Genomic DNA, 24,605 nt, shown 5'->3' with positions numbered 1-24,605 from the left:
TTTTGCTCCTGTTTACAGTTAAGTTTTAGAAAAGTTGACACACATGTTCCAGGTCAGACATTTGCCCCCCAAAATAAAGATAATGCCAAGCTCTCTGTCTTGTATTAGCATCTTTGATAGTTAACTTTCAGAGGCTGGGATACTGTCCAGCGGGCAGGATCACTTAGGATGGGAGTCACTTAGCTATGCTTGTGATCCTGCTGATTTGTCAGTGGCTTCCAGGGATGGGTGTGAAGGCAGAAAAGGACGAGACTCTTCTTGGCCCCATCTGACCTGCTCTCCACACTGGCATCCTCCTCTCCTTCATTCCTCCACAAGAACTGTCCCACATTCCAAAGACACCCAGGGAACCCACAAGGAGATCTGGAAAAAGAGCCAGGAGCCCTGCGCTTAAGGAATCCATATAACTACAAACTCCATCTTATGGTTTTTACTCCCGACTGAGATGCCATTTGGCATCGCACAGCTAGCAGCCGCATTTTACTTGATCCTCTTCCAAGATTTCCAAACATGCGCCTGGCACCCGTGAACGTTTCAGAGTAAGTGTAACAGTGACAGAAGTGCCGCGGGGTTGGTTTTGTGTATATCAGTGTAACTCTCACAAAAGCAAGTTTAAGTTCGAGGATTAACTTCCATGAGAGGAACATCAACTTTCCCGAGAAGGTAGCGTTTTCCTAATTTTCCTGAAATCAGCAGTATCCGACGTTAGGGATGAGTCCGGTTAGCCTAAGGGTCTCAGGCCCTTGGGATACAGGCGACCCTTTGCTGGTTCGCAAATACCCCCGGCTTTTCTGGAGGAGTGTCCTGGGCTGTCTATCCCTCAGCCTTCAGAAGCCGCCTAATACCCACACGCGCTTTAGGCACATGCAGGTTCAAAGCACAGAACAAGCACGCCACCACCACCCAGGAAAGCGATCCGAACCCGGAGCCACTGTGAACTGCGGGTGCTCGCAGGGCAGGAGCCCAGCGCAAAGCCCCCGGGCCGTGCGGACAAGAAGACTGGGTCCCCAGCGACGTGGTCCAGCATCGCTAGCAGCGAGTCCTGCCGGACATGCGAGTCTCAAGAGAGTACAGTCCTTGAGAAGAACTAGGGACGCGTCTTAGCCTCCGGCGCCAGCGCCAGCAGGGAGGAAACAAAGGTGGACAGAGAGGAAGAGGAGTGAGTTTGTGTCCTCTCGGGGCAAGCGCGCGCAGTACCTTGGATTCCTGACTGCCGGTGGATGCAGGAGAGGGCGGCTGCTCGGCGCTCGCCGTCTCCTTGGGCAGCCCGTCCACGCCGTCCTCGCGGGCGCCGCTCGGGGGGATCATCGTGGCGGCGCGGGAACGGTGTTGGGCTCCCGGAGGAACAGCGAGGCTCGCCTCCCTCCGGAGTGCCCTCCCCGCCGCGCGCAGGCCCGCTCAGCTCCTGAGGCCGGGGACTCCCATCCTCGCCGAGGCGCCGCCGCGCCCTCCTCCGGCCTCGCCCCCGCCCCGGCCCTGCCCACCTCCCCGGCACCCGCCCGGGCTGGGGGAGAGCGCGCCCGCCCCGCCGCGCCCGCGGCCACCTCGGCGACGACCGCACAGTCGTGACTGCCGCTCGGCCGCGGGCGAGTGGGCTCGGGCTGACCCGCTCGCCGGAGAAGGGTGGGTGGGGGCGGGTGGCTCCGGGGCGGGGCTGCGCGGGCCCCCGCGGGGAACAGGAGGGGGCCGCGCCCTAGGGAGGCCCTGCGACCAGGCTGGGCGAGCTCGGGTGCTCTGCACGGTCCCGGGATGCTTTAGGAGGTAGAAGGAAAATTCAGACCAAAGCCCGAATGATTCAGCGGGAGGGACCACCTGCAGCAACTCCCTCCTCCTGCACGCGGTGAAACTGCGACTCTCAGGGAGCCGGGAGCCGGTGACTTAGCCAAGTTATTTATAGGGTTCAGTGACGGAGGACGCAGAGCTGGGGTTTCCTGGCCTGAGGGCGCTCCTCTTTCCTCGCTTCAGCTTTGGACTGAAGCAGAGAGATACTGCAAAACGTGCATGTGCCCTAGTTTGGTTGTGCGATGTGTTAAGCCGGTCACACTTTTTACGTGTTTAATCCTCAGGCTAGGTGTTATTAATATCATTCTCATTCATAGATGAGAAAACTAGGAGACTAACTAATTTGCTCTAAGTGGCTGAACTGTAAGTGGTGGAGCTGAGATTTGAACCCATTTTGGCTTCAAAATCCATGCTTTTTGGGTTGTGGAGCCTCAAATCCAGGCCAAATCTTCTCAGTTGTGGAGTAAGTGGGTATTGCAAGATAGCCAGAATGTCAGGGCTGTTTGCAGACGGGCAAACCAGTATGTCTCAGTAGATCTTTTGGAAACAGAGAGATGGCCCCATGGAATAAAGGGGCAGAAGGACCGGGTACCCTTTGAAGAAAAAAACCTCAATGTGCAGGGGAGGAAATACATATGGATATTTAAACCACTCCCTGCCCCCACACAAAACTGCTTAATTTTCTAACAGGAAACTATAAACTCATGTTCATATTTTATTTATTAACAAAAAGTAAGGCCAGCTTCATGGTGTTACTGAATGCAAGCTCGTGTGCCCAATGCACAGTGAAGCCTAACAAACTGAAAAGTCGGAGTTTGGGGCAGAGAAAGATTTACTCTAGGGCTCTGCAAGGAGACAGGTGGCTCATGTCTCAAAACCCCCAAACTCCTTGCAGGGTTTCAGCAAAGCACTTTAAAAAATCATTTGATTTATTTATTTACGGCTGTGCATTGCTGTGAGGGCTTTTCTCTAGTTGTGAGTAGGGGCTACTCTAGTTGCAGTGCATGGAACACAGGCTCTCGGGCACGCAGGCTTCAATAGTTGCTGCATGAGGGCTCAACAGTTTTGCTTCCCGGGCTCTAGAGCACAGGCTCAGTAGTTGTGGCACATGGGTTTAGCTGTTCCATGGCATGTGGGATCCTCCCGGATCGGGGATCAAACCTGTGTCTCCTGCAGTGGCAGGCAGATTCTTTACCACTGAGCCACCAGGGAGGCCCTCAGCAAAGCACTTTTACTGGCAGCCTGAGGGAGGGGCATGGTTAGTTGTAAAATTTTTGTTGTAAGAATTCTCTATTCTTGTAGCAGTCCACATGTTCACAATGTTCACGTAAACCTTCAACAAGGCAAATGTTATTCTCTATTCTGCAACTTCTTATCGCTATATGGATGGACTCTTAGAGGTCAGAGCCTCGAGAATAGTCTCTCCTGTATATTTCAGCCTATAGGCAACATTCTTTTACAAAAGGCGCAGGGCCACCAGGACTAAGCTCCTGGGCAACAGAACACAAAGATTAGAGTGAAAAGGAACAGATCTAATATGGAGTCAGATGTTTTCTTCCCTATTACAGTGGGTATACGGTCTGTGCAGTCACACAAGGGCCCTGCACTTGCGTTAATGCTCTTCTGTCACTATCTTGAAATTCTTGATACTTTTTGAGCAAGAGGACTTGTATTTGCATTTTGCACTGGATCCTGTGAATAATGTATTTGGTCCTGTGTGTCTGCCATAGCTTATGTCCCTTGGAAAAAACAAACTTATTATTCTTTTCATCCTGGACATCACTTGAAAGCTTCTGTTCTAAGTGACAGCCTCTTACCTGGCACTTGGCTCTGAGAGCTCTAAATACCCCAATGACCCTTAACCTTTTATATGACCAGGTCATATCAGCTGACCTGAATGACTTTAGTTTTCTCCTCCTCATAACACAACTCTTGTTTGCTCAATAGAGACAAAATTCTAATAGTGAAAATCACAACAGAACAGTACACAATGGCAGGAGCTGCAGAGTCAACACATCTTTATCTAGCATCTATTTTGTGCCAGACCTTGTGCTAGAAACTGATGATAAAGCAGAGAGAAAACAGATGAAGATTGTACTCCTAGAATGTAGACCAATTGAATCTCACACACATGCACACACCCACACAGACACATTTTTCATGAACTGTGATAAAGAACAGGACAGGACTCTAGTGTGTACAAGTGCAAGGTCTGACCTAGTGTGGGACCAGAGAGGGCTTTCCTGAGAACGTAAAGCCCTCAGGTTCAAGGAAAATTCCAATCTTGTTGGGCAAGCACACTGTGGCTTACAACAAGGCGTTTTTCATCTTTAGATTTTTTTTTTTTTAAAGAATTGAAGAGCAGCTATAAAATGTCATCCTTCATTTTATAAATGCTTACCTTTGATTAACACTAGTAATTCTCCAATAGCTTAAGTTTAAATGTGGTCCCCTTGAGGGAAATGTTAAAGGAGCTAGTACATCCTTCCTCCTCACTGTACTCCCATCCTAGTAACAGAAATCTTTGGTCTGATAAATAATAGCTGTCTTTCCTAGAAGACTGTGGAATTACCCATAGCTGCTAAAACTAATCAAGCCTTTCCTCATGTATCGCTTTCACACAAATCCTTTTCCATCTCACGTTTTGTTATTTAGCTAACTCCTTTTGTTCTTCAAAACACATCCCCAAACCTTTATTCTTCTAAGTCTCCTTCCTTGACTCTTTTTTTCCGATTTAGGTTTCCAAACCAATGCCATCTTCTCACGGCATCCTTCCCTGAATAATCAATGGCAAAGTTGCCTGTCCTCCTACTGGGCTCTGAGCTCCACTGGGGCAGGACCACGCTGTGCTCATCTTGTTTCCTCAGCCCTTGGCTGATGGGAAAAGGAGACTGCTCTTGTAGCCCTGGATCTTTAAGATGGCCTAGGCATTTGTTACTCCAAGTGTCCTACACAATCTGAATGGAGAAAGACTGGGATGCTTCTAGAAAACAGTAGGATTTAAGATCAAACAAGCTGCTAGATAGCAAGGATTTTGTCTTCAATGGCTTAAGAGAGGATCTTACACTGAGAGTCACGCTATCAATGAACATGGTGTTCACTGGTTTGGGGAGGTAGGGGGTCTGCACAAAGGCTGTTAGGTCCACAGCTTGTCTCTGGGATCAGGAGTGCAGGTGGCCAGAACACCGCTTTGTCTGAGTCCGTGGGGAGAGGGCTGCTGGCAGAAATAGGATGCCCTGAGGCCTGGGTCATAGGCCACTTCCACTTTGGGACCTAGGCTACTGGGCCTGATTTCAAGTCCTGGAATGATGAGAGGCCTCCTATGTTGTCATGAAAGCCTGCCCTGACCTGGTACTAAGGGGACATTGGTATATTTAGTAGTTATGCCCTAACAGTGGAGAGGACTGATGGTCTTCATGTACTGGAGTCAGTGGGTGGTGATTCCAGAGGATACCTCATGAAGCTGACATCCCCGAGAAGTGGACTTTTTCACGTCTCCATGTGAGTTATCCTTTCAGGACTCCTAGGTATCCTGTGGTGAGACCTCAAAGAAAACTGGATGGAGGTCCTGCATTAGAAACTGGGGTGACATTTCAGCCATGGCTATCAAGATGACCTCATTTCTACCAGAGGTTGGGAAATTCAAGTTGCAGATAATTATCATAAGTCTCGAGCCTGGAGCAGGACCCTGTGATTTTCGTAGCTTCCCTTCATGGTCCATTTCACTCTGGTTACTGGTTGAATATCAAGGGAGTAGAAGTGTGAGGTGTGCAGAAATGCATCTTCACAAACTTGATGCTCCCTCTCCTGGTTCATTTATTAATTCATTAATTTGTAAAGAGAGCAAAGTCCTCCTCATTATTGCATGCAACTGTTTTTTGCAATAACACTGATAAGGAGAAGAGTGTATAATATTATCAACCTTCTCCCATTGCTGTGCTCCAAGTGTGGATAAAGAGACTGGACTTTCATTATATGGACTTTGGCTTCTTCTAGAGCCAGTAAGTAAAAAGATACCATCAAGACTACTTAACTAAAACAGCCAACTTATGAAGGGTACAAAAAAGTACAACAAGGAGGGAATCCCCTGGAGGTCCAGTGGTTAGGATTCTGTGCTTTCACTGCCGAGGGCATGGGTTCAATCCCTGGTTGAGGAACTAAGATCCCACAAGCTGTGCGGTGCAGCCAAAGGAAGGAGAATAAGGACAACAAGGTAAAGGGGAAAGGGAAGATCATCAGAATGTCCTGGGAGTGGAGAATGACAGGAGAGCGGGTCTCAACAAAGGAGTGTTTCTCAATGTCTGATATATCTGAGTCATCATGGGTAATGACATATATGACTAGGGCACCGGGTTAGACGATTAGGTTGTTGATAATAACAATGGCTAATGCATATTGGGCTCCTACTATGTTATAGACATTTTCTATATTAGTTCACTTAATCTCTACAAAACCATAGCAAGACAAAGAGAATTAACTTAGATTCCACAGTGAGCTTGGGAACAGGATTTGAACTCAAGATTTGAACTCCTGCTTCTGGGCCAAGTTTGGGCTTTGCTCTGCTGATATCCAAACAACAGTAAACCCAGATCTGGCGGAGAGGCAGCAGGACTGAAAGGGAAGGACCGACACAATTGAAGAGCCGGAGGCCTATTAGAGGACACAGGGAGAGTCCTCAAAAGAATGAAGGATTGCTTACTCCATTCGTTTGTCTTAAGAGTAAATAATAACCACATCTACACTTTGAAAGTGATAGCCAAGAAGTCAAGACAGACTAGGCATTCAGCTTGTGAAGGAGACACTGGGAATCCTAGCACTAAGCCTTATGCTCTGGCTACTTTGTCTGAAAATGTTTGTCTTAAGAGTAAATAATAACCACATCTACACTTTGAAAGTGATAGTCAAGAAGTCAAGACAGACTAGGCATTCAGCGTGTGAAGGAGATACTGGGAATCCCAGCACTAAGCCTTATGCTCTGGCTACTTTGTCTGAAAACCTGCCTTAAAGCCCAGAGAAATCAAAACTTTAATTTTTTATAGCTAACACGACAACAACAGCAGCTCCTACTGTTAATGATAGTCTGCAGCTCTCACAGCAACTCTGGAATGGCCTCTCCTCAGCACCAAAGTGAGTCATTAAATCTGGGGACTCTGATTGTCGGGTGACGAACATCCAGCTTAAGCATCCTCACCCTGTTTTCTCTAAGTACTGATCAATAAGAATAACGGCAATGTGAAGAGGAGATAGTATTTGTCTAGCGCCGTTTGGCTGCATTGGAATTCATCTTCCACTGGAGATGCTTAGAAAAGGGCACAAGGTCCGCGCCTCATGTAGCTGCTTTCTGGTTAAAATCTGCCTCTTTTCTCTAGAGAGAGCATGTGTGGGCTTCTCCTAGTTGGTTATAATCTGTGAGAAGAGGGTGGCTTGAATCTTTATTCTACATCTACTGGAAAGGCCATGCCCTTGAACTCCAAACATCCAGCTCTTCTGCTCACAAGCAAAGAGATCTTAGACAACTAATTTGCTCTCTTTCAGTCTTGGTTTCCTCAAGACCAAACTGGGATAACAATCCCTATTTCAATGGATTTCTATAAATATTAGAAGATTTATATTTATATTTATAAATGCCTGGTCCTGATATTATTAGCCCTATGATTTTGGTCAAATATATTAGCTTTGAGTTAGGTTTTCTATTTATTACAGCCAAATGCATAGACAATATCAAAAGTGAACCTTTTCTGCATTTCCAAAATTATTAATATCTCCTTTATGAAGAGTTTGGATTCAGCAGATACCTAAAGTTTCTTATAGATTTTGCCCCTTTGGTTAGTCATTAGCATTGAGCTCTGGGTATCTATTCTGAGTTCAGGGTCACAGTTTAAAAGTCCTAGAGTCCAGCTCCCTCTGGCCACTTTGCTCCTCAAACATGCCGTCTGTTCCCTTCCCCAGCTTCCCTGCAGCTGAGGAGCCCTCACCATTCCCGGTCACCACTGGGCCTCAGCACCTGCCAGGTGAACACATCCCGTGCCTTTCTCTGACTTGGTGTCCTTTACAATGTATGTTCCATGGGGTCACAGGCTTCACCTCAACTCTTCATCACATGTCTCTGATGCTAAGTGTTCATGTGATAGGTGCTCAGTAAATATTTGTTAAATGAATGAAAGAGAAAATGTCAGTCCTGGAGAGGAACTTGTAGGTCTAACGAAAAGCTATTTTTTAGCAAGAAAAATGGAAGCTCATATAGGTTACATACTTACATAGAGTCACCTAATATGTGGCACAGTGAACCACATATTTTTATTGCTCACCAATCCCAATGGTTGTTGCATATTCAGCTTTGGAATATACAACCAAATTACCAGCTACATATGTTTTTTCCTCCAAGTCTTCAAATTTATCATGATATTATGCATGGAATTCCTGAAGATTCATTTCCAAAACAATAGCTTTATCATTAATCAGGCAGTATTCAAAAAGAATAGTGAAGAAAGTAAGAACTTTCCAGAAATCCACAACCTACTGGTAATAATTATTAGCATTTTGGTAAGCCTCCTTTCACGTATTGCTGAAGCCTGGCTTGGAGAATTTTGAGCATTACTTTACTAACATGTGAGATGAGTGCAATTGTGCGGTAGTTTGAGCATTCTTTGGCATTGCCTTTCTTTGGGATTGGAATGAAAACTGACCTTTTCCAGTCCCTGTGGCCACTGCTGAGTTTTCCAAATTTGCTGGCATATTGAGTGCAGCACTTTCACAGCATCATCTTTCAGGATTTGAAAGAGCTCGACTGGAATTCCATCACCTCCACTAGCTTTGTTCATAGTGATGCTTCCTAAGGCCCACTTGACTTCACATTCCAGGATGTCTGGCTCTAGATGAGTGATCATATCATCGTGATTATCTGGGTCATGAAGATCTTTTTTGTACAGTTCTTCTGTGTAGTCTTGCCATCTCTTCTTAATGTCTTCTGCTTCTGTTAGGTCCATACCATTTCTGTCCTTTATTGTGCCCACCTTTGCATGAAATGTTCCCTTGGTATCTCTAATTTTCTTGAAGAGATCTCTAGTCTTTCCCATTCTGTTGTTTTCCTCTATTTCTTTGCATTGATCACTGAGGAAGGCTTTCTTCTCTCTTCTGGCTATTCTTTGGAACTCTGCATTCAGATGTTTATATCTTTCCTTTGCTCCTTTTGCTTTTTGCTTCTCTTCTTTTCACAGCTATTTGTAAGACCTCCCCAGACAGCCATTTTGCTTTTTTGCATTTCTTTTCCATGGGGACGGGCTTGATCCCTGTCTCCTGTACAATGTCATGAACCTCATTCCATAGTTCATCAGGCACTCTATCTATCAGATCTAGGCCCTTAAATCTATTTCTCACTTCCACTGTATAATCATAAGGGATTTGATTTAGGTCATACCTGAATGGTCTAGTGGTTTTCCCTACTTTCTTCAATTTAAGTCTGAATTTGGTAATAAGGAGTTCATGGTCTGAGCCACAGTCAGCTCCTGGTCTTGTTTTTGTTGACTGTATAGAGCTTCTCCATCTTTGGCTGCAAAGAATATTATCAATCTGATTTCGGTGTTGACCATCTGGTGATGTCCATGTGTAGAGTCTTCTCTTGTGTTGTTAGAAGAGGGTGTTTGCTATGACCAGTGCATTTTCTTGGCAAAACTCTATTAGTCTTTGCCCTGCTTCATTCCGTATTCTAAGGCCAAATTTGCCTGTTACTCCAGGTGTTTCTTGACTTCCTACTTTTGCATGCCAGTCCCCTATAATGAAAAGGACATCTTTTTTGGGTGTTAGTTCTAAAAGGTCTTGTAGGTCTTCATAGAACCGTTCAACTTCAGCTTCTTCAGCATTACTGGTTGGGGCATAGACTTGGATTACTGTGATATTGAATGGTTTGCCTTGGAAATGAACAGAGATCATTCTGTCGTTTTTGAGATTGCATCCAAGTACTGCATTTTGGACTCTTTTGTTGACCATGATGGCCACTCCATTTCTTCTCAGGGATTCCTGCCCGCAGTAGTAGATATAATGGTCATCTGAGTTAAATTCACCAATTCCAGTCCATTTCAGTTCGCTGATTCCTAGAATGTCAACATTCACTCTTGCCATCTCTTGTTTGACCACTTCCAATTTGCTTTGATTCATGGACCTGACATTCCAGGTTCCTATGCAGTATTGCTCTTTACAGCATCGGACCTTGCTTCTATCACTGGTCACATCCACAGCTGGGTATTGTTTTTGCTTTGGCTCCATGAACTAAAAAGCCTCTTGATGAAAGTGAAAGTGGAGAGTGAAAAAGTTGGCTTAAAGCTCAACATCCAGAAAACAAAGATCATGGTATCTGGTCCCATGTATTCATGGCTTAAAGCTTAAAGCTCAACATCCAGAAAACAAAGATCATGGTATCCAGTCCCATGCATTCATGGGAAATAGATGGGGAAACAGTGGAAACAGTGTCAGACTTTACTTTTTTGGGCTCCAAAATCACTGCAGATGGTGACTGCAGCCATGAAATTAAAAGACGCTTACTCCTTGGAAGGAAAGTTATGTCCAACCTAGATAGCATATTCAAAAGCAGAGACATTACTTTGCCAACAAAGGTCCGTCTAGTCAAGGCTATAGTTTTTCCTGTGGTCATGTATGAATGTGAGAGTTGGACTGTGAAGAAGGCTGAGCGCAGAAGAATTGATGCTTTTGAACTGTGGTGTTGGAGAAGACTCTTGAGAGTCCCTTGGACTGCAAGGAGATCCAACCAGTCCATTCTGAAGAAGATCAGCCCTGGGATTTCTTTGGAGGGAATGATGCTAAAGCTGAAACTCCAGTACTTTGGCCACCTCATGCGAAGAGTTGACTCATTGGAAAAGATTCTGATGTTGGGAGGGATTGGGGGCAGGAGGAGAAGGGGACGACAGAGGATGAGATGGCTGGATGGCATCACTGACTCGATGGACGTGAGTCTGAGTGAACTCCGGGAGTTGGTGATGGACAGGGAGGCCTGGCGTGCTGCGATTCATGGGGTCGCAAAGAGTCGGACACAACTGAGCGACTCAACTGAACTGAACTGAAGCCTCCTTTCTAGAAGCACAGTCATATACATTTTAAATTTATATATAGTTACATAAAAATGATCTTGGGACACTAAGTGTTTTTGTAACTTCCTTTCCTTAACATGTCATAGATAGTTCTGTGTCAATAAATATATGTACATATTACCATTTTTTAATGGATGTGTATTCCACTGTATAGATGCATCATGATTTATTTATGAAGGCTCATTTATGCTTTTTGCTAGGAACTGTTAGAGGGCAATTAAAAACTCATTCTCGGGACTTCCTTGGTGGTTCAGTGGTTAAGAATCTGCCTGCCAATGCAGGGGACACAGGTTCAATCTCTGGTCTAGGAACTAAGATCCACATGCCGGGGGGCAGCTAAGCCCCTGTGCCACAACTACTGGCCCACTTGCTGCACCTCGTGAAGCTCGCACCCTAGACCCATGCTCCACAACAAGAGAAGCCTCCTCAATGAGAAGCACCTGCACCACAGCTAGAGCGTAGCTCATGCAGCAATGAAGACCCAGTGCAGTCAAAGGTAAATAAATAAAAATACAAAACAAAACAAAACTCATTCTCTCTTTTATTGCCAAATGTCAACCTGGTGAGGCAAGTACTATTAGACCTATTTTGCAGATGAGGTCATTGGAAGTCTGAGCAGCTTTATGACTCCCCCAGTGGGATACGGTAAGTGGAGAGTAGAGATTTGGGCCACATCTTCAGATTCTAAAGCTCAGGCTCTGGACAACATGTAGGCAAACCATAAAACTTAGTGAGACTGCTGCTGTTTAAGAAGCCTGAACAACACATTCGGGAGCATAGACGGGAAGAACGGTGCCCACCAAGGAGGGAGGGTGTTTGGGAAGCTTCCAGTGGAATCTGAAAAGTGACTACAATTTTTCTGGAAGGAATCTGTGGCAGAATGTCTAGTATCAATACAGACACGAAAGGGTACTTCTGTAGGATCAGTTCCAGCTTGTTACAAAACAGTTGCTTTTCTTCATGAGTAACATTTACCAATCACATAGACAATGCTTAACAAAGGGAAAGGCTAGAGAAATTCTCTGCCTAATAGTTTCAAGTACTTTTATAAATTGCCCTGGGGGGAGTTAGAGCTCAGTCAGTCTGGGAGGAACAGTATTGGTCAGTATTGCAGAGAAGAAAAAAAGCTACCAAAAAGGTTTCTGGAAGGTTAAATGGGTCACAGAGTAAGAAAGGCCAGCATTCAGAGTTCTGAGACACACAGAGAATCATCACACCAGGAAACCAGGCACAGGGAGCCCTAATTCCCTCTGAAGCAGGAACCCATTCGATAGATTCAAAACATATGTGTAACTTGCACATTGTAACCTCTAAAGGATTATGAATATTCAATTTGTGCTCTGTTGATCATGATGTATCTTGGGTTTTTATATGTGTGTGTGTTTTTAGATTTATTTTTAATTGGAGTAATATAATGTGCTTCCTGGGGCTTCCCAGGTGGCACAGCAGTAAAGAATCCACCTGCCAATGTAAGAGACACGGGTTTGATCCCTGGGTTGGGAAGGTCCCCTGGAGTAGGAAATGGTAACCCACTGCAGTATTCTTGCCTGGGAAATTGCATGGACAGAGGAGCCTGGCAGACTACAGTCCATGGGGTCACAGAGTCAGACACGACTGAGCGACTGAGCATACATGCATAATTGCTTTACAATATTGTGTTATGTAAGTTTCTGCTTTGACATCCCTAGAAGTGAGCAGTAAGACTGATGTTCTAAAACACAGACTGGGAACTCCAGCAAAAATACCCAATAGTTCCTGTTCTTTATCCATAAAGCTTTGCACTTATTTTGAAATATGTTCTCAAAGCTTGTAGAGTCATGCTGTGGGCAAATGAATCTCAAATAATTCTCTTTACAGTGTTTTCCAGGCAGGGTTTATATTACTGCTTTGTCCTTCTGCCTTTTGTAACCCTCTGTGTTCCTCTAATAACTCACTTGGCAGCCCTAAGCCATCCATCAGGCACTTGACAATTGGCCTGGAAAAGATGACTCAGGCCTTAGCTTTAAATGCCACTTTCTTCCTCCATAGCCAAGGCAGACTTAACCATAGAGCCTGGACTTAGCAAACATACCTATGTTTCATCTGTCTTTATTCTTGCAGAGATGGCCAGGAAAATGGGGATTCTGTCTCCTCAGTTAATAATGATAACTTATCTGATGCAGGGTATAGTGAGATGGTATCGATGGAGTTGTTATTCAATAGACCTTTGGAGGTGGTTGTTGTTTACAGCAAGCTAAAATGTCCCGTGTCTACCAAGCAATGGCCGAGAACATTGAGGAAGCCCAGGCCGGCTAGTAACTCTACTGTGCGGGCTCACTGAGTTCCTTAGAATGCAGTTAGAGTTGCTAATGTATACAATGAGATGAATACCCAGATTTTAAATAAGATTGCCCCTAGTTTACCATTTGCTTATCCTCAAAGCTCCCTCCCCGCTCCCCTGATTTGTGAGTGACTGTGTCTTGTTGCCGCTACCTCTTACATGGTCTTGGAGTAGGGAGTTATTATTCAACTTTAGATATTTGAGATCATTATAAACTAAGGTAGAGATGTCTACATAAATGAAGTCCTTATTTTATTCACTGACTTACTTATCAACAGTTGCGGAGAACTGCTATGTAGCAAGCACTTTATTGTTCCAGCATATTTCCTGACCCAAAGGAAAAATCCAGCTTTGTGAGGATGGCAGAACTGGGGCAAAGAGTAACCCCTGTGTATGACCAGCAGGCTGTAGGAACCAGAGGAAGAACGAGCTAATTCGGCTGAGAATCAAAGGGGAAGATTCCCCAAAGGAAAGCAAAATTATCAATAATGCTGTAAGGTAACAGTAGTTTTCCAAAAGGAGCAGAAGAAGGTCATTCTTGGTATCTTAAGATAAGTGTACTTTTCTGCTTATATTTTCTGTGACTATTTTATTATTATTACTTTGAGGCTTTGAGGGGGTAGTGAAGGGATCTGGAATTGTCACCATCAATTCTTGCAATTCTCCTTTCTCATTGAGTTTGTTTTAGTTATTGTCCTGATATAACCCAATTCTCACTCAAAATTCCCTTCCTTCCATGACACCCACTACGATGTTTTTAAAGCATATATCTTAGATCTGTATGCATATTGGAAAAGTATGGGCAGTTAATTCGTGTGTATGAGCATTTTAAATTGCATAAAACATATTGCACTGCAGCAGATTTCCTCTAACTTATCTTAGGAAACACAGTTTGATTTTTAAAACCAGATTAAAAGTAAAATATGTAAAAATCATTTAAAATGGATGAAGACCCATTCTATCGTAAGACTGCCATGACTGACTTAATCCATCCTCTGTGGATGGTTAGGTTGTTTGCACTTTGCTTATCATGAAGAGTGCTGCTTTGAATATTCTTGTTTATGACTTTGGGTGCAAATGCATAAGCATGAATTATGGGTTCCAGTTGTTTTCCCCAATGCGGACACTGCACTATTTTTAAATTTTATCATTGTGGCTGTATTTGCATTTCACCATCACACTCTAATTTTCACACTGTCAGTATTCCTTCCGTTGTCAGTCATTATCACTTTCTGGTAACCAGATGTGGGACTGACCCCCTGCAAAGGAAGCTGTTCTCCACACTGACAGAGACAGCAGACACTTGCCATATTGTATTTTGCAGATGTGTTCAGACACCTGAGTTAACACGCATCTCTGGCCATTGTACTCAAATCCATGCTGCATCTCACCTCAGCTCCTCCTTTCTTTCTTGGACCTTACATCCCCATGATTTCATATCATAACAGTCCCAGACTATATAAAGCATCATATAATAGTCTTTGGTCCCAGACAGCCTGACATGAGATCACTGAGTTTAGTCAGCCTCTGTCTTAGATGAGGGTTCGACTACACTGACTCTCGTGACTCATCCTTAAACAGTGATCTAAGCCATGGCATTTAAAACACAGGAAACATTCAGCAAGGGTCAAACGCACCACTCAAGAGCCACAAGCATGTACTGAGTACTTTTATGACCCAGTCACTGTTCTAACTGCTTTAACATGCATTATCTCACCTAAGTCAGGAAGGTAATAATATTATTTACACTTTGCAGATGAGGGCCCTGTGACTCAGAAAGGTGACATATCTTGCCCAAAGAGCACAAAACTAGTAAGTGAAGGCACTCTGATTAGAGTCTTGCTTTTGTATGCTATACTCCCTCCAAATTGAGCACTCTGTTAGTATTCAAAATACAAGGGGGAAATTCAAATACATTCTTGGGACTTATCTTTCATTTACAGGCACATACAATTAGGGCCTATGGTATGAATTAGTTCAAACAAATTGGAAGAACTGAGGCTATGAACAAGGCTCTTATTGAAAAACTCCCTCAATTTCAGTTTTGTAGCCCTTATGCATGTTCTTAGAAACATTCATCTTCTAGGTTAAGATGGAACTCAGACTGAAGATTCTATAATCTTCAGTTGTCTACCATTGTTTAACAATCTGCTGTTGTCTAGCAGGAAACAGCCATCTGTAAATGTATTATTGAAGATTTTTTTGATTTTAAGGAGGGATCTGTTACCTTGAACAAACTTTTACATTTCAGAATTACTGCAATTCAGGGGAGTACTGAGGGTCAGGTGGAGCTTGGTTCAAAGGTGTGAATTGTTAGCTTACAACTAATTCAAAAAAAGGAAAAATATAAAAATATAAGTATTGTACAGTATAATTACAGCTAGTTTAAATTTATGTCAATTTCTGACTTCCATTGGAATATGAATGCTCATGGCTGTCAGATATTACTTGAAGTTACTTAAAGGGGTAAGTAAATTAAACCTACATAATTGAAAAGGGAATGTTCACATATTTTCCTAATTGTGTTCCATTAGGACAGAATTTTCATTTTTAGGAAATTAATTCCATTGAACTTGATGTTTAAGACAGAGAAGTGGAAAGAATCAAACCACTTAGCACTTAATTTTTTCAGGCCATTAGCAAACCCACATATCCTTCCTGTGATGTACTTGTATATTATATTCCCCATGCTTCCCCCATGGGAGATGAATCAGAAGATATTATGTGCCACTGAAGTCACAGAAAACAGAAACTCCAGCTGCTCAGACTTTGTTGTGCAGAGTTGTTGTTCAGTCACCAAGTCATGTCTGACTCTTTGCAGCCTCATGGGCTGCAGCACACCAGGCCTCCCTGTCCCTCACCATCTCCTGGAGTTTGCCCAAGTTCACGTCCTTTGAGTTGGTGATGCCATCCAACCATCTCATCCTCTGTGGCCCCCTTCTCCTCCTGCCCCTCAATCTTTCCCAGTGTCAGAGTCTTTTCCAATGAGTCGCTCTTCACATCAGGTGGCCAAAGTATTGGAGCTTCAGCTTCAGCATTAGTCCTTCCAGTGAGTATTCAGGGTTGATTTCCTTTAAGATTGACTGGTTTGAGCTCCTTGCAGTCCAGGGGACTCTCAAGAGTCTACTCCAGCACCACATTTCGATGGCATCACTTCTTCGGTGCTCAGTCTTCTTTATGGTCCAACTCTCATATCTGTACGTGACTACTGGAAAGACCATGCTGCTGCTGCTGCTAAGTCGCTTCAGTCGTGTCTGACTCTGTGCAACCCCGTAGATGGCAATAGACCTTTGTTACACTGTCTAGGTTTGTCATAGCATTCTTTCCAAGAAACAGTCATCTTCTAATTTCATGACTGTAGTCACCATCCACAGTGATTTTAAAGCCCCAAAAGAAGAAATCTGTCACAGCTTCCACCTTTTCTTCTATTTGCCATGAAGTGATGGGAGCTGATGCCATGATCTTGAGGTTTTTTTTAAATATTCAGTTTTCAGCCAGCTTTTTCACTTTCCTCTTTTGCCCTCATCAAGAGGCTCTTTAGTTCCTCTTCACTTTCTGCCCTTAAAGTGGTATCATCTGCATATCTGAGATTGTTGATATTTCTCCCGGCAATCTTGATCCCAGCTTGTAACTCATCCAGCCCTGCATCTCGCCTGATGTGCTCTGCATATACGTTAAATAAGCAGGGTGACAGTGTACAGCCTTGTGTACTCCTTTCTCAATTTTGAACCAGTCAGTTGTTCCATATAAGGTTCTAACTGTTGCTTCTTGACCTGCACACAGGTTTCTCAGGAGACGGGTAAGATGGTCTGGTATTCCCATCTCTTGAAGAGTTTTGTGATCCACACAGTCAAAGGCTTTAGCGTAGTCAATGAAACAGAAGTAGATGTTTTTCTGGAATTCCCTTGCTTTCTCTATGATCCAGCAAATGTTGGCAATTTGACCTCTGGTTCCTCTGCCTTTTCTAAATCCAGCTTGTACATCTGGAAGTTCTTGATTCAAGTACTTCTGAAGCCTAGCTTGAAGGATTTTGAGCATAACCTTGGGAAGTGGGTGCAATTGTCTGATAGTTTGAGCATTCTTTAGTACTGCCCTTCTGGGGAATTGGGATGAAGAATAACCTTTTGCAGTCCTGTGGCCAGCGCTGGGTTTTCCAAATTCACTGACATATTGAGCGCAGCACTTTCATAGCATCATCTTTTAGGATTTTAAGTATTTCCACTGGAATTCCATCACCTCCTCTAGCTATCGTGGCAGCAGTGCTTCCTAAGGCCCACTGGACTTCACGCTTCAGGATACATGGCTCTAGGTGAGTGACCACCCTATTGTGGTTGTTCCAGTCATGAAGATCTTTTCTTATACAGTTCTTCTGTGTATTCTTGCCATCTCTTCTTGATCTTTTCTACTTCTATTAGTTCTTTACCATTCTGTCCTTTATTGTGCCTATCTTTGCATGAAATGTTCCTTTGCTATCTCCAGTTTTCCTGAAGAGATCTCTAGTCTTTCCCCTTCTGTTCTTTTCCTCTGTTTCTTTGCATTGTTCATTGAAGGAGGCCTTCTTTTCTCTCCTTGCTCTTCTCTGGAACTCTGTGTTCAGTTGGGTATAACTTTCCCTGTCTCCCTTGCTTTTTGCTTCTCTTCTTTCCTCTGTTATTTGTAAAGCCTCCTCAGACAATCACTTTGCTTTCTTGTATTTCTTTTTCTTTGGGATGATTTTGGTCTGTGCCTTCTGTACAATATTACATATTTCTGTCCATAATTCTTCAGGCAAATCTGTTTACCAGATCTAATTGCTTGAATCTGTTCATCACCTCCACTATATAATCATCTGGTATTTGATTTAGGTCATACCTGAATGGCCTAGTGGTTTTCTCTGCTTTCTTTAGTTTAAGCCTGCTGTGCAGAGACAATGGTTAAAAATAAGAAAAAGTTGTATTTAGGGGGGAAAACCCCACAGAACCATAGTACTTCACCAAATAGCATTTAAAAGCTTATTAACTGATGTAAGAAACGCCCAAAATAAGCTGAAAAATCAATCAAACAAAAAAATCACCACTGTTTATTTTAAAAACATGTCCCAGGAAATTTTATGACTTTAGTAATTACAGAGCATGAAGCACCCAAAGACCCACTCTTGACCTCAGGAAAAATTAAATACTAAATATAAGCATGTAATTATACTATTAGTCACTATCTGGTCACTATTTTATAAGTACTTTCTATGCATTATTTTATTTAATACTCTCAGCAACCTAGGAGATAATTACTATTATGATCTCCATATTATAGAAGAGGAGACCCAAGTTTCAAGAGGTGAAATAAATTATCCAGAGCCACTGAATATACCAATTAGTTTCTATTCTACAGCATACTTATTCTATAATAAACAGCTTCATTTATTCAGCTCAGAAGTTTGTGGGCAAGTAATTGGGGTGGGCTTAGTGGGCAGTTCTACCACTAACCTTGCTGGGCTCACACACACCCCATCTCATAGTCTCTGATCAAACGATAGGCTATTGGGCCATGCACATGGCAGTCCCAGGAAGCCAAAGAGAGGACAGTCCCAGTGCTCAAGCTTCTGCTTGTGTCACAAAGCAAATGACATGCCAAAGCCAGATGCAAGGAGTAAAGAAACAGACCCTTATCTTTGACTGAAGAAGCTGCATAGTTACAGTGTGAAGAGGAATAGAAGGATTTTTGGCTGCTTTGAAATCCCTCAGTCAGAGCCAGCCTTTGTCCAGATTTTGACAAGTAATAGAGCCAGCCTTTGTCCAGATTTCAAAATCCAAGTCCCTAATACTGATCCTACAGTGTCTCTCAAAAGTGGATTCCTTCAAAGTTTTCAAGATGACTGTCCCACTTTTTGAAGGGTACTTGACTTCTCTTCTTTTCTAAGTCCCTGCTAGCATTGCTGAGTCAATGGACATGAATTTGAGCAAACTCTGGGAGATAGTAGAGGACGGAGGAGCCTGGTAGGCTATGGTTTTGTAGAGTCGGACATGACTGAATAATTGAACTACAACAATAACAACAATCTTCCAACCCCTGACAAACATTAGTTCTGTGCATCCATTCACTAGAGCACTTATCACATTATAACAAAGCATTTATCATAATACAGTGTTTACTCTCTAGACTAGGCAGGGATTATGTCTAATTATTTTCTATAGGTATGATCCTTGACCCAGTCTTTAGTACAGAGTTTGTGCTCAAAAACAACTTGCTGAAGAAAGTCATGATGATTTACATGTTTATAATCATTCACGTCCATTGTAATTGACAATGGCATCGAATAGCTGGCAGTGTTTATTGCTATTGTCTTCAGTTAAACATTTTCAAATCCTTTGAAAAACAGCAATGATAAACATTTTACTTTTGGAAAAGTTTTCAGTTTCTTTGTTATTTTAGGTGTCCCTGATAGTATCAGTGGGCTTCCCACATGCCCCTAGTGGTAAAGAATTCTCCTGCTGGTGCAGGAGACATAGAGAGACACAGGTTCGATCCCTGGGTTGGGAAGATCCCCTGGAGGAGCACATGGCAACTCACTCCAGTATTCTTGCCTGGAGAGTCCCATGGACAGAGGAACCTGGCAGGCACAGTTCATAGGGTCGCACAGAGTTGGACAAGACTAAAGCGACTTCCGAAAGCCCCTAAAGGGCTTCCCTGGTGGCTCAGACGGTAAAGCGTCTGTCTGCAATGCAGGAGACCCGGGTTCGATCCCTGGTTTGTGAAGATCCCCTGGAGAAAGAAATGGCAGCCCACTCCAGTACTGTTGCCTGGAAAATCCCATGGGTGGAGGAGCCTGGTAGGCTGCAGTCCATGAGGTCCCTGGGAGTCGGACATGACTGAGAGACTTCACTTTCCCTTTTCACTTTCATGCACTGGAGAGGGAAATGGCAACCCACTCTAGTGTTCTTGCCTGGAGAATCCCAGGGACAGTGGAGCCTGGTGGGCTGCCGTCTATGGGGTCGCACAGAGTCGGACATGACTGAAGTGAGTTAGCAGCAGCAGCAGCAGTATCAGTAATATTAATTTTTTTAAAAAAGAAAATTAGATGCACAGAGTAAGAAAGGAATTTGGAACCAATTTCACATCCAGTTTAGTAATGTCGAGGATGGAGTGTACACAAGGTTCCCCACCTTGTCTGAGCTTTTTAAGAAAGCCACCCTCAGCACCCCAAAAGAAACAGGTGGTCAGAAGCCCCCTCCCTTCCTGGAAACTGAGTGGTACCCTTTGAAATACTGCCTGGAAGTCCCCATGGCTTGACTGAGAATCACTGCTTTTCTCATGAATTTCTTCTCTTTAGTAGCCAATGAAACGCTGGGCTGCTTCCATGGACATTTAAGTTCTTTTCTCCCCCACACTCCTCCAACTTCTCCATGCCACCCAGGGCCTCACTCCTCATCTGCACTCTGCTGTTTGAATGTTCCCTGTATACTCTATGTGCACTCAGAGGAATGTTCCCCGCACACTCCATGCACACTCAGAGGCAGGTGTATGGCCAAGTACAAAGGAATAGGAAGTTGGTGCAATTCACACCAGGTGCAGGAGAGAGAGGTGTAAGAGAAAAACACTGAGGTCCGAAGCTTAACTTTTCTTTAGTGTTTCTAATACCACCAAAAAGCTGAGAATGCTGATTTATCTATGTTCCCCAGATGATACGAACCAATATTTACTTTGACTGTTATACACATAGCACATCTGTACTCAGCACTTGCCAGCTGGGAGCCCTTGGCAAGCTACTAGTTTGTGAGCTTCAATTTTCTCCTATGTATCTTGTGGAGCACAGTATTGATGGGATGATTAGACAGATTATGCATGTGCAGCAGGCCTAACCCAGGGGAAGTGCTCAGCAAAATGGACTACTGGTTTTTACCATTGTTAGTATTAGTACACTAGTGTTCCCAAGTACATCTCAGTTCTTGGCTTAACTGTCTGTATTTTATTATTTTTGAGTTATAAAGATATTTTAAAGAACAGATTAAAGTGAATTCTTTGGCTGTCCAATGGTTACAACTCCATGCTCTCTCTGGCACGGACATGGGTTTAATAAGGAAAAAAACAGATTAAAGCACATAAAAATAAAAAAAGTAGAACCCAAATTTCCATACCATTAGCAAATCCGATTGTCTTCATTTTCCATGCTGCTGTTCAGTCCTTATCCATACATATATGTAGTTTTTCTCCTAGTCGCAATCATTACGAAGGGAACTACTTGGGTGTATGTAATTTTTTTCACTAGTGTTATACCCTGAAATACATTTCAGTCGCCTGAATTTTAAAGGTGCAAGTACCAATAGCTGGCCTGAATGTTAGTTTTGTCATCTACAGTAAGTGACATAGTTCTTTATGTTTAGATACCACTTTGCAATTTTTCATATATGCATTTTTATTTAACATGGTAATCTTGGAAGATTATAATAATGGAATATGAATTACTATAAATAACACTCCTAAGTGCTTACTATGTGCCAAGTATTCTCATCATTATTATCCCTGTTTGACTCTCAGGGAAGCCAAGTGTCTCAGTCTCACAAATCCAGTGAAACATTGAAATGAGTCTAAAGATCCAGATCCTCTAGCTACTACTCCAGTCTTCTTTCCAATTTACCAATTTACCCCCTTCCAGGAAATCCTGCTTGTTGGTCATTAAATCTGGAGCGCTCTCAGTGTAAACAACTGTTTTGTTGGTTCCTATAAAACAAAAGTCAAATTAACCCTAAGAACTCTTTTGAACAAGAAAAACGGGTTTAGGAAGCTTCATTGAGGCCTTCTCAATGGGCCTTACAGATGGTAATAAGAACAATTAAGAATATCAACCAAAAACTTGAAAGAAAAAAAAAAAAAAGCTATTATTTCAGTGAGGTAAAAAAATTGTTTTTTTCTTTTAAAAAAGGAGTTACCACAAATGAATTAAAAAAATTCTTTGGAAGGTTACTTAGAATGAGATAAATAAGATAGACTTTTATGTGATTAAAACAAGATTTGATATTACTATACTATCTAAAGTTGGCTTTCCTGGTAGCTCAGACTGTAAAGAATCTGCTCGCCAATGCCTGAGTTAGTTAGTTCCCTGGGGCCGAAAGATCCGCTGGAGAAGGGAATGGCAGCCCACTCCAGTGTTCTTGCCTGGAGAATCCCACGGTTAGAGGAGCCTGGCGGGTTACAGTCCATGGGGGCACAAAGAGTGCGACACGACTGAGCAACTAACACACTTTCAGATCCTTTATGGCATGCAGTCCCTCTGGGCACTTTTAAAGTTTGCCTTGGCCACACATCTTGGGCACTTATGTTGCCAGGATTAGTTGGTCTAACCTGTAGGCACTTATGGTAGCATTTATCGTCCTGAATCTTTTAGACAAGTACAACCCCAGTGAGTAAACCAAGAGCAGAAAAACCAAGCATGTCAGCAGGAAATCTAAGTGGAATGGTCTACCCTTCATTTTAAATATGAATGCTCTTTCTGTGGGTATCTTTTCTACATTTCTTTATCTAGGGGCACACTAAGTCCAAATATCATCAGGTCAAGAGTTCTTTCTATGTGTAGTCTTTTCTTCTGGCATTATTAAAACCTCACTAACCAGCTGCTGCTGCTACTGCTAAGTCGTGTCAGTCATGTCTGACTCTGTGCGACCCCATAGACGGCAGCCCACCAGGCTCCGCCGTCCCTGGGATTCTCCAGGCAAGAACACTAGAGTGGGTTGCCATTTCCTTCTCCAATGCATGAAAGTGAAAAGGGAAAGTGAAGTCGCTCAGTCGTGTCCGGCTCTTTGCGACCCCATGGACTGCAGCCCACCAGGCTCCTCTGCCCATGGGATTTTCCAGGCAAGAGTACTGGAGTGGGCTGCTATTGCCTTCTCCTAACCAGCACTTCAATCCAATTATTCTAGTAGTAGTGGTATTCTAGTATGGATGTGAGAATTGGACCATAAAAAAGCTGAGCACTGAAGAATTGATAACTGTGGTGTTGGAGTAGACTCTTGAGAGTCCTCTGGACTGCAGGGAGATCAAACTAGTCAACCCTAAAGGAAATCAACCGTGAATACTCACTGGAAGGACTGATGCTGAAGATGAAGCTCCAATACCTGATGTGAAGAACTGACTCATTGGAAAAGACCCTGATGCTGAGAAAGATTGAAGGCAGGAGAAGGGGACAACAGAGGATGAGATGGTTGGATGGCATCACTGACTTGATGGAAATAAGTTTGAGCAAGCTCTGGGAGTTGGTGATGGACAGGGAAGCTTGGTGTGCTGCAGTCCATGGGGTCACAAAGAGTCAGACACAACGGAGTGACTGAACTGAACCAGCATCTGTCAGTCTTGTTTAAAAGGTTCTAGACAGGGACTTAGAGTTGTGATTGCTATTAACATAAAGTCAAAGTTAACTGCTACGGCATGGTGTAAAAACATGACAAATCTGTTCACTGACGTTCATCCCTGTCTCCTTTGGTGAGATGTTCTTTACTTCTTTACTTGCATCCTTCCTGTACTATTCTTGTTTCCTGAGGTATTCACCTACCCACAACTACCTACTTTATTAACTGTCTAGTTGAAATTTTAAAAAATTCTGTAAGTGCCATCACAAAGACATTCCCATGGGAGCATCACATGTGCCCATTTTCCTATTAATATAACTACATTAAAGTGCCATTCAAGTTCTTTAGACTCTCTCTGTGTGGGTGCCTAAAGTATCTTATTCATTCACTCAACACATGAATTAAGTATTAGCATTGCTAAAATTATAGACACAGTGACTAATGCCCAGAGGAAGATATATAAAATAGCATAAATTCAAAAAGGAGACATAACTTCTAAAACTAAAATGCTTACAAGTATTTGGCCTTGTAATTTCTACTTTAAGATCCTCAGAAACTGGAAATTTTAGATTTTATCTTTTGTTTGTAATTTACCTTTGGTTGATCTCTCTTATGAGATCGAGAGATTGTCCTATTAAATCCATCAGACTTTTTGAACTTACTAATTTGAAAAAGATAAATGTGGTACTTTTATAGCAATAGAATATATTAAAATGATGCATTAAGTATGAATTCTCTTAATACTGCTATAATTAGGAATTATTTTATGCTTCAAACAAGCGTTAGTTTCTATATATTCTTTGTTTCTAAATTTACCCCAAATTCTGCAATCCAGGTTCTATGAATTCCATTTTAAAATTCAAGAGATTGAGATTTAATGAGTGACTTGAAACACTGATCTCAAAATTGATATCAAAGAGTAATTCAATTTTTCTTTATGAACTGGTATAAAGAAAACCACCACCTGTTTATTAACTGGTTGTATTTTGTTTCCTTGGGTATATTTTTTAGGTCCTTCCCCCCTTTCTTTCCCTTTCCTTTCTTCCCTTTCTCCCTCCCTCCTTCTCTTCCTAAATGCATATAAGA

The 24,605-nt window shown here is 43.0% G+C and overlaps 1 protein-coding gene across 5 annotated transcripts in view; it reads right to left on the bottom strand.

The window, feature by feature from the left end:
* Positions 1-24,605, bottom strand: part of STAC (SH3 and cysteine rich domain) — a 353,663-nt gene that overhangs the window by 111,510 nt on the left and 217,548 nt on the right. Inside the window, exon 1 of one of the 5 annotated variants that reach the window (XM_019984938.2) lies at positions 1,198-1,466. The exons of 3 other annotated variants lie outside the window; for them this stretch is intronic. In XM_019984938.2, the coding sequence (XP_019840497.1) occupies positions 1,198-1,308 (111 nt within the window). In that variant the 5' untranslated portion in view covers positions 1,309-1,466. Of the gene's footprint in view, positions 1-1,197; positions 1,467-24,605 lie in introns of those variants that run through there. One more of the 5 variants, XM_019984937.2, reaches the window with a different exon arrangement.

Source organism: Bos indicus, chromosome 22, assembly GCF_029378745.1.
Source record: "Bos indicus isolate NIAB-ARS_2022 breed Sahiwal x Tharparkar chromosome 22, NIAB-ARS_B.indTharparkar_mat_pri_1.0, whole genome shotgun sequence".
NCBI classification, from domain to species: Eukaryota; Metazoa; Chordata; class Mammalia; order Artiodactyla; family Bovidae; genus Bos; species Bos indicus.
The sequence above is the reverse complement of the archived record's forward strand: the minus strand, read 5'-3'. Positions and strand labels throughout refer to the sequence as shown.